The 10,649-nt window shown below is 56.8% G+C and overlaps 1 protein-coding gene and 1 pseudogene across 13 annotated transcripts in view; both read right to left on the bottom strand.

Moving 5' to 3' along the window:
* LOC129126975 (protocadherin gamma-C5-like) overlaps positions 1 to 10,649 on the bottom strand; it is a 224,788-nt gene that overhangs the window by 51,551 nt on the left and 162,588 nt on the right. Inside the window, exon 1 of one of the 13 annotated variants that reach the window (XM_077186318.1) lies at positions 49 to 2,634. The exons of the other annotated variants lie outside the window; for them this stretch is intronic. Within the exon in view, the coding sequence (XP_077042433.1) occupies positions 49 to 2,541 (2,493 nt within the window). The 5' untranslated portion in view covers positions 2,542 to 2,634. Of the gene's footprint in view, positions 1 to 48; positions 2,635 to 10,649 lie in introns of those variants that run through there. 13 annotated transcript variants of the gene reach the window in all.
* LOC129126912 (protocadherin gamma-A12 pseudogene) lies at positions 2,631 to 9,094 on the bottom strand (annotated as a pseudogene).

Genomic DNA, 10,649 nt, shown 5'->3' with positions numbered 1-10,649 from the left:
GCACGCCGTTATTTAAACATGCAGAAGGAAGGAATTCGCTTTACAGACCTGAGGTGCATCGGGATTGGCCGGCGGCTCTCCCGTCAGGGCGGTACTGCTCGGGCTCGGTTTGTCGCAGGAATCGCCGCCCAGAAGCTCCTCCGCCGACAGCATGGGCACCGGCGGCGGCGGCCAAGCGGCCTCGGGCAGGGCGCGGGCGGGCGGCGGCACGCACAGGTTGTAGGAGTAGGGCAAGGTGCCCTCGCAGAAGTCGGCCGGGAAGGCGGCGCCGGCCAGCGAGAAGCGCTGCGCGCCCAGGCAGCGCAGCACGGCGGGCGGCCCGGCCCGGCGCAGCCGCGCCAGCACGGCCAGCGCCACGCTCAGCACCAAGAGCGCCGAGAGCAGCGCCAGCGCCAGCACCAGGTAGAACTGCAGCTCGGCCGCCGCCGCCGCCGCCTCGGCGCCCGCCGGCCGCTCGCTCAGCTCCGGCAGCGCCTCCTGCAAGCTCTCGGCCAGCACCACGTGCAGCGTGGCCGTGGCCGACAGCGCCGGCTGCCCGTGGTCCTTCACCACGGCCACCAGCCGCTGCTTGGCCGCGTCCCGCTCGCCCACGGCGCGCGCCGTGCGCACCTCGCCGCTGTGCAGCCCCACGCGGAACAGCGCCGGCTCCGACGCCTGCACCAGCTCGTAGGACAGCCACGCGTTGCGCCCCGCGTCCGCGTCCACCGCCACCACCTTGGCCACCAGGTAGCCGGCCTCGGCCGAGCGCGGAACCACCTCGAAAGGCGCCGCCGCCGCCGCCCCTCCCGGACCCTCTCCCGCCGCCGCCGCCGCCGCCGCGGGCCAGAGCACCCTGGGCGCGTTGTCGTTGCGGTCCAGCACGAAGACGCGCACCGTGGCCGTGGAGCTGCGCGCCGGCGAGCCGCCGTCCTGCGCCCGCACGGCCACCGTGAACTCGCGGCACTGCTCGTAGTCCAAGGAGCGCTGCGCGTACAGCGCGCCGCTCCGCGCCTCCACCGACACCAGCGGCGCCGCGCCCGCCGCGCCCGCGCTGCCGCCCGCCAGCCAGTAGCTCACGCGCCCGTTGGCGCCCGCGTCCGCGTCCCGCGCCTGCACGCGCAGCACCAGCGCGCCCGCCGCGTTGTTCTCCGCCACGTACGCGCTGTACGCCGCCTCCTCGAACACCGGCGCGTTGTCGTTCACGTCCGACACCTCCAGCACCAGCTCCCTGCTGCTCCACAGCGCCGGCCTGCCCCGGTCCCGGGCCACCACCGTCACGCGCTGCTCCGACGCCTGCTCGCGGTCCAGCGCGCCCGATGTCACCACCTTGTACGAGCCGCCCGACGACGCCACGATCGACAGCGGCGCCTCTCCCGACAGCGAGCACGACACCTGACCGTTCTCGCCGGAGTCCGGATCGTTCACGTTCAGCACGGCCACTACGGTGCCGGTCGGTGCGTCCTCTGGCACCGGGCTTGAGAGCGACAGAATGGTGATCTCGGGCGCGTTGTCGTTCTCGTCCGTGATGTCGATCTGCACTTTGCAATGTGACACTAAACCCCCACCATCCCTCGCCTCCAAGCCGAATATGTATTTACTCTTCTCCTCGAAATCGAGGGGACCCACTGTCCTGACCTCTCCGCTTTCGCTGTCGACTGTAAACAACGAACTGATGGTACCGTGGACGTTGCTGAAGGAGTAGGAGACCCGCCCGTTGGTGCCCGCGTCTGCATCTGTCGCCCGCACCTTCAGCACCAGCGACCCCGCTGGCAAATTCTCTGCTACTCTCGCCTCATAGAGGCTTTTGCTGAACACGGGTGAGTTGTCATTTAAGTCCGTCACGTTGATGCGAACCTGGGCAGTCCCGGATCTCGCAGGTTCCCCACTGTCCACTGCCGTCAGCACCAGCTCAAAGGAGCTCTGCTTCTCCCGGTCCAACGCTCTCTCCAGTACCAATTCCGGCTGCTTGCTCCCCTCAGAGCTCTCCTTTAAGGCCAGAGAGAAAGACGGGTTGCTGGTGAGATGATAAGTCAACAGTGAGTTCGTTCCCACGTCAGCGTCTTGTGCCCTCTCCAGGGGGAAACGAGCACCGGGAAGTGTCCATTCACCAATCTCCAGTTCCAGAGCAGCCTTGCTGAAGGCCGGGGAATTGTCATTCACATCCGTAATATCCACATCCACGTGGAAAACGTTCAGCGGGTTGTGCACCAGCACCTCGAAGCTGACGGAGCAGGTCGCCGAATCGCCGCACATCTCCTCCCGGTCCAGTCTCTCATTCACGTACAGGTTCCCGTTCTCCTCATTCACAGTGAAATATTTCAGCTGCTTCTTGCCGGCAGACGCCACCTGCAGCCTGCGCGCCGGCAGCTCGTCCGCGCTGAGCCCCAAGTCCCGCGCCAGTGGCCCCACGAGCGAGCCTCTGCCCAGCTCCTCGGGGATGGTGTAGCGGAGCCGCTCGGCCGACGCCCGGCACCACACGCACAGCAGCAGCAGCAGCAGCGCGGCCAGCAGCGCTCGCCCGCCGCCCGGCCCGCGCCTCTGCCGCCTCTGCCTCACCGCCATTCTCTGCCCACTGCGCTCGCCGCGCTCCTGCCGACTGCCGCTGCCCTGCCTCCCTTCCAGCCGCTCTCGCCGCCCAAAACAGACACCGCTCAAACACACCCAGCTCGCCGCGCCGCCTCTCGCCGCCTCTCGCCGCCGCTGCTGCTGCTGGCGGTGCCGCTGCCGCTGTGGCCGGCGCCGGCCGAGCGAGCAGCCTGCGGGGGCAGGACGCTGCGGCGGCGGCGGCGGCGGCGGCTCCAGCGCCGCTCGGCGCCGGACAACAGCGACACCCGGAGGCGCCGCCGCGACACTGCAGCCGCCGCATGCCCGCGCTCAACGGGGCCCGGCTTTGGCCGGGGCTCAGCGCCTGCACCGGCCCCGGGGGCTCTCCCCGACTGCAAACACCCACAGCTCTGGCTCGGTGTGACTCCAGAGGCGGTTTTTTGTCAGATGCGCTTTTTTGCATTCTTTCAGTTCATGCTATTTAGTCCCATTGAAACCTCAGATGGAAGGAAGTATTCGTGGCAGAGCAATACAGAAAGGAACTAAGCTGCTCTTAAAAAATTCGTAGTTAATCTGTAAGAGCAAGGAATGATATTATAGTAAGGGATGACATTGGGAACCTTTCAACTCTCCCTCATGCATCTTGAATTCTACTTCCCTTTCATGGGACACGTTAACTTGAGAAACAGATCAGCCTAAAACAAAGTGTAGAGCTCTATGATAAGAACGAACAACCCTAATTATTTTTTTCTGAATCGTGAAATATCTTCTTTTGTGTTTCCATACTTGAGAACTTTAGAGTGAATAAGTGCAAAGACATTCTTTTGTCTTTCATAGAACCAAAAAAAAAAGATGTTTTACATCGGAATTATAAGCCATTCCATCCAAGCAACATGATTCCTTATTGCTGGATGCCTGTCATTCACTTTCAGCAAGGGGATCACAGGGAAAAAATGACACAGGCCTAGACCCCAGAGATGAAACCTAACTATTTTCCAAAATAAAACCCCTTTGGCACAACAGTTTCCTCAATCAAAACCACCCACTCAACCTACTCGAACTGCATTCCAAGTCTTCAGACACAACCAACATGGCTCTGGCTATTTAGACAACACTCCTGAAACCACCACAATGTAGAAATTCATATTTCTTCTTTTGTCATTTGTGGTAGCTACACAACACAAATGCTTGTCTTGTACCAAGCACACAGGACCTCAAACCACACAGCCTAGTCACAGTTATTTCCTTGGACCATGAAAAAAGAAAAAGAACTTGGAACCACAGGTGAAGGCCTCATCAAACTACAAGGACAAATGGAACTTTACACATTTCTTTTATCCATTTCAAACCATACCACAGTAAACTCCTACACTGGCCCTGTCTCTGGACAGACAGACTTTTCTCTGTCATCACACAATACAAATCAAGTTTTGAGGACAGACACTATTAAAAGTGGCTCTCACATCTTTTCAAATCCCAAGAATCACAACACCAATGCATGCACAGCAGTTTTTCTGCTCATCGCAATAATTTCAACAATTCTGAAATGTTGTAAAGGCTATAAGACATCAGCATCTCAATTTGTGATCCAGTCATCAAAGTATCACTCAAAGGTAACACCTTCTTTGTCCAGCACATGGGTTTTCTGGAGGATGGCTGACTCTCCTACTCTGAATGCAAGGTTTCCCTCTGCACCCAAAAATTACCATTCCCAGAAAACACTACGAAACTGAAAATTGAAATGGTGAACACACAACCTGGCCCTTTGAGTACAAATGATGGAGTATCAAAAAATGAAGACACCTTTAGACAATTTTCAGAAAGTCGTGAATAAATACACGAATCAAAAATACACATGCCTTGTCTCCAAAATTACATTCTCACAAACAAATCTCTCCTCAACCCCTTTTGATGGAGAGGCGCCATCAAAAGAAAAGTTCCTCCCACAGCTTCCCATTGCCGTGGATAAAGTTTCACTTCTCAACCTGAGTACGAGACAAGCATGACTATTTATTTCTTCCAGTAAATCTTTTAAGAAAACACCTCTATTAAAACGAGCAAGGCAAGAGGTTTACATCTGCAGAAAGGAGGAGATCAAGAAAGACTCTCGGTGATGATGGCACCAAGGTCAGGCACAGAGTTTGGGTACTTAGCAGGTAATGAATACAGAGTTGGCTCCACACAAAATTCCCTTTATAGCACTTGCCATAAGAACCTAATTAAACCGTTTATTAAAAAACCATTACAACCTGTGAACAAAGAGGAAGAACCTCCCAAGGCTCCCCACACAGCTGAAGTAAGATCTGTTCGGGCAAATTTACCAGGGAAGAAGAAAATCACATTGCACAAAAGTAGGGCTGAGCACTGAACAAGGACGAGAGCAAACGATGTCTCTCCTGTTTAAAGGATCTCCACACTCAGGTCACAGAACTCTCGTCTCCAGCCCTGACCAACATCCAGGGTATTCTCTGACCCTCATAATCTGCAATATTATGTAATTCATAATCTGCAATATTATGTAATCAAACCCCAGCTAAAACATCTTTAACATCCACCACCATCAGACCATCCCCATTTACCAGGAAGGGCAGTTGGATTTCTCTGCAAGGTTCAATAGCCTGACATTTCAGATTATCTCAACAGTAGTAGGTACAGGAGAAGAGTGTCTAGGAAATGAAACATCCAAAAAAACAATCACACAGGAGCTCACACCAAAGGCCATGCCCACAGGTCCTCAATGTCATTTTTTGTACAGTAAAAAAAGGAAAAATGCAAGGAACCAAACAGCAGGTCTCCTATAAAAACAAGGACAAACTGAATTTCTACACATTTTACACCTTTAAGAATTCAGAAAAAAAACCAAAAAAAAAAAAACCAAAAAAAACCAACCCAATTACAGCAAACTTTTAATCTGCCCTGTACCTACAAAAAGAGATTTTTTCACCCTGGCCTAACATTATGCCACAGGGCAGCTACAACCGCTGTCAGCCTCCTTTGAAAGAAAAGTGGTGGTACACAAAACCTCTCACTGTCTGAGAATAATCCCAGATACCCAAAGAAAATGAGGCTACTGACTAAAATTAAATACTCTCAAGAACATAAACGATACTCAGCTCTAACAAGCATCCAGTCATCACAACAACTGCTCATCCTCCTTCAGCACATGGCTAACTTGGAAGGCACACGATTCTCCAAGTTTAAAGTGATGTTTCACACCAAATGACTAAGTGTTGTTCCAAAACAATGTCTATCTACCCAGGAACCTGTGTCATCGAGAAAACACCTGAACCTCCAAACAATGTAAATTCCACTTGCGTTTGATGCAACACATCCACTGAGAATATAGAATGCTGAGAGGAATTACACTTGTCGGGAGAAGAAAGGAAGAAATAAACGCAACTCTGTAAAAACACAAAGAACAAACCTCCAGCCAAGAGCAACCTCCCTTTTCCGATCGTGCCCACCAAATTTAAGTCTAAACGCGGACTCCACGTCAACCTGCTCGCGGCAAGAAGCACCAGGCAGGCCTCAGAGTGCCGATGAAAGGGGCTGCGCCTTCCTTCTCTGCAAATCTTCCTACGCCGTACACAGTACACGGGAAGAAAGGAGAGGGGAGAAGTGCAGGGAAGCGTCGCACAAAGAATTTGGTCCCAGAAACTCACCGAGGGAGGGACGGGATCCACGGGGAGGGCGCCGGCCGGGTCCCCGTCCCCGAGCAGCGGCGCGGGCTCGTCGGGCGGCGGCCGGGCCGGGAGGGTGTCGCAGCAGCTGGCGGCCGAGAAGCGCAGGTGGCTCTTGCGCGAGTCGGCCGTGAGCGACACGTCGTGCGAGTAGGACTGCAGGAAGGCGCGCACGCCGTCGATGCCCACGAAGTGCGAGACGGGCACGCCGCGCAAGGCGCCGCTGTCCGGCGGCAGCAGCTGCTGGCGGTGGCAGCGGCGCAGGCGCAGCGCCAGCAGCAGCAGCAGGAAGGCCACGAAGAGGCACGAGACGGCGGCCACGGCCAGCACGAGCCAGCGCGTCAGGCTGGCGGCCGGCTCGCCCGGCGCCGCCGCCTCGTGGGCCGCGCTGCCCAGCTCGGCCAGCAGCTCGGCCACGCTCTCGGCCAGCACCACGCTCAGCGTGGCCGTGGCCGACAGCGCCGGCCGCCCGTGGTCCCGCACCAGCACCAGCAGCACGTGGCGCGCCGCGTCGCGGGCCAGCGGCGAGCGCGCCGTGCGCACCTCGCCGCTGTGCAGCCCCACGCGGAACAGCCCCGGCTCCGTGGCCTTGGCCAGCTCGTAGGACAGCCACGCGTTCTGCCCCGCGTCCGCGTCCACCGCCACCACCTTGGCCACCAGCGCGCCCGCCTCGGCCCAGCGCGGCGCCAGCTCCACGCCCGACCACGCCGCAGCAGCGCCCGACCACGCCGCAGCAGCGCCCGAGCCCGCCGCTGCGGCCGGCGCCGGGTACAGCACCTGCGGCGCGTTGTCGTTCTCGTCCACGATCAGCAGCCGCACCGACACGTTGCTGCTCAGCGCCGGCGCGCCGCCGTCCTCCGCCCGCACGCACAGCTGCAGCTCGCGCAGCTGCTCGTAGTCCAAGGAGCGCAGCGCGTACAGCGCGCCCGTCTCCGCCTGCACCGACACGTACGACGACAGCGGCGCGCCCCGCACCCGCCCCTCCGCCAGCCGGTAGCGCACGCGCGCGTTCTGCCCCCAGTCCGCGTCCGTGGCGCGCACCGTCAGCACCAGCGCGCCCGCCGCGTTGTTCTCCGCCAGCCGCGCGCTGTAGCGCTCCTCCAAGAACACCGGCGCGTTGTCGTTCACGTCCAGCACCCGCAGCGCCAGCACCGCGCTGCTCTGCAGCGCCGGCGACCCGCCGTCGGCCGCCCGCACCGTCACGTTGTACTCCGACACCTGCTCCCGGTCCAGCTCTCTCGCCGTCACCACACGGTAGTAGTCTTCATAGGATTTCTCCAGCCGGAACGGGATGTCCCCATCCAGTGAGCAACGCACCTCGCCGTTGGCCCCTGAGTCATGGTCTTCCACGTGGAGCAGGCCGACCACCGTCCCTGACGGCGCATCCTCAGAGATCTCGCTTAGCGCCGACCGCACCGAAATCACCGGCGCATTATCGTTTTTGTCAATCACGGAGATCGTGACTTTGGCGGTGTCGAAAAGGCCTCCTCCGTCCCGTGCTTGCACCTCCAGTTCGTAGGAGTCGCCTTCCTCGAAGTCCAGGCTCTGCATCAGAGTGATAGCTCCATTCTCAGAGTCCAAATGGAAGATATTCGATGCCATGTCCGACACTTTTTTCAACGAGTATTTCACGTGTCCGTACAAGCCCTCGTCGGTATCCGTGGCCTTGACAGTGACAAGGGTGGAGCCCATGGGCACGTCCTCGGGCACACGCACCGTGTACTCAGCCTGGCTGAACACGGGCGCGTTGTCGTTCGCGTCCACCACGGTCACGCGGATCCGAGCCGTGCCCGTCCGTGCCGGATCGCCGCCGTCGCTCGCCCTCAGCACCAGCTCGTGAAACGCCGCCTCCTCCCGGTCCAGCGCCTTGGCCAGCACCAGCTCGGGACGCTGATCGCCGCCGGGGCCCGCCTGCACGGCCAGCGAGAAGTGCTCGTCACCGCTCAGCTCGTAGCTCTGGAGCGAATTCCGGCCCGAGTCCGGGTCGTGAGCCTCGGCCAGGGGAAATCGCGACCCCGGGGCTGTTGTCTCGCTCATTCTTTCTTCCAGCTCAACTTCCTTGAAGGTGGGGGCGTTGTCGTTAATGTCCGTGATCTCCACTTGGATCCCATAAACCTGCATCTGTCCCTCCACTATCAGCTCACAGCGCAGCACGCATTTCTCCACCAGCCGGCACAGCTGCTCTCTGTCGATCCTCTCCGCCGTCACTAAATGTCCCGTCTTCCCGTGCAGAGCGAAATACTGCGTCCTACCTTCTGTAACAACGCGGACGCCGCGATCTCGAATCTCCGTCAGCTGCAGCCCCAGGTCCTTGGCCACGTCGCCCACGAACGAGCCCTTGGGCATCTCCTCGGGCACCGAGTAGCGCAGCTGCCCCCACGCCGCCTCCCACGCCGCCAGCAGCACGGCCCAGAGCAGAGCTCGCTGCCGCCGGCCCCAGCGCCTCCCCGCCGCGCACATCTCGCCCGCGGAACCGCCGGCACCGCAGCACCGCCGATCCAATCCCGCTGCCACTCAATGCTCGCAGCTCCTGCACCGTGCGCAGCTGCCGCTGCCTCCGCCTGGCTCCACAATGGACCAGCACCGCGGGGACGATCGGGGACCGCGCGTTCGGACACGGAGCGAACAACCCAGTGAGCCGATCCGCAGCGGGCGGGGCTGCCGGTAGCGCTCCGAGCTTCCTCTCGCTCCTCTCGGTCAACAGCGGCGCCCGCAGCCTCCTCCCGGCACTGCAGGCACCGAGCGCTGCCCAGCGCTGCCCGCCCTGCCTTGCTCCATACAGGCCACGGTCGCCACCGAGATGGCGCTTTTCGTCCAGCGCCGATCTCCTGCCTCCGCATTTCTCCAGCCCATCTCTGCTTTCATCCTCCAGGCTATCACCATCGGGAGGAAGGCAGAGGCATTCCGTGGGCGGGGTTATTAAACCGCACGGGAAATTCAGCCCTTGTTAATGCCATTACTTGTAAATTTAAAAAATATTCTTTGTATTTTGCCCTGTAGCTTATTGTTACATTTACTCTTTTTGTTCAAAAGCATCTTGAACAACAGGCTCCTAGAGAGAAAACGGGAAAATATCATATCCCGAACACACAGATCTATCAGGTTCTTTAACACAAGTGGGACGAGAGCAATTACATGATTCTTGAAATATGGTAGCTAATTCTTACACGATTGAAGTACAAGTACAAATAAAGATGCAGCTAAAACGTTCAAAGGAAATTTTCTGGACATAAAATGTTTGTCAACACTTCCTAAAATACACCTAGTGTTTCCTTAGTTTATACACATTAAAATTCATTCAAGTCATTCTGTTTCCTTTTTTCTGAAATATATGTGTAAAACACTGTAGTTCGTTTATAAACCAATCATCTAAGTATTTCTAAAGAGGTTGCTACGATAAGTTTTCAAGAAGACGATTATAATATCATAGAACAAAAGAACAGCTGCCATATTGAAACTGTCTGACCACTAATCTATGTGCAAACGGGCTTGACTCAAGTGCCTAAACCCTCCTCTGCCAATCTCCCTGATATGGGATCCCTTCGTATCTCATATGTCTGTCCTAGTGAACAGAATTGCAAAAGTTGTCTCTTTTCGATATATTTGAGATCTACTAAAAGCCCCAACATCGTTGTGAGAAGAGGATAGAGAAAAACCAATCTCTGAAACAGAAATCTTTCAGCATTCTCACCAGTCTAAGGAATCAAAATGTTGCAGGGCAGAACAGAGTAAACTGCCAGCCAGGACGCATAAACGAAGCCATCTAGCCTCACTACTGCATTCCCCCCAAAACCGGTGACAAACTCCTTTTTCACTCATGATGGAGAACGGAACTTTCCCCGTTCGTTTCCTTTCTAAATCTAACCGGGACTAAACAAAGTTGAACGAACGTGTAAAGCTGTACACGAGTTCCAAGAACACCCATTCTGAACAAATCTGTCAGGAAGGATAAAAGCTCCAACACCAGGGGAGAGGGCTCTCGGTTTTTTACTCGACTCCATCATTCGGAATAAAACGTTCTTCTTCCACAGAAGACAAAACTGCTTTCAATGTCGCTAACAGATCGAAATTGATAGAGCTCAAGTGTTGAAGACAAAATCTCGAGCCTAAAGCTGAACCTGTGACCAAGGAAGAAGCAAGGGCTTCCTGCTCGCCATGAACGGGGGATAGCCTGTTCCTTAACTCAGTCCGTCACGGAGACAGGACTGTGCAACTCACATAAACACAACTCCGGGAATCAAGGAGAAACACTGAGAAGCACCGCTATTAGCCGAAAGGAGAGCTACAGTCAGAGCCTGTCATCTAAAGCCTGTCATCTAAAACCGAGAAAAAAAAAGACAAACTCCCACTGCTACGGGAGGATACAGATGACGAATCCCCACTCACACCAGGCAAAAAAAAAACCCACGTGGGAAAAAAAGATGACGTTTCGGGAACTTCTAAAAA

This window comes from Agelaius phoeniceus, chromosome 15 (assembly GCF_051311805.1).
Source record: "Agelaius phoeniceus isolate bAgePho1 chromosome 15, bAgePho1.hap1, whole genome shotgun sequence".
NCBI lineage: Eukaryota > Metazoa > Chordata > Aves > Passeriformes > Icteridae > Agelaius > Agelaius phoeniceus.
This window is presented reverse-complemented; position numbering and strand designations above follow the sequence as displayed.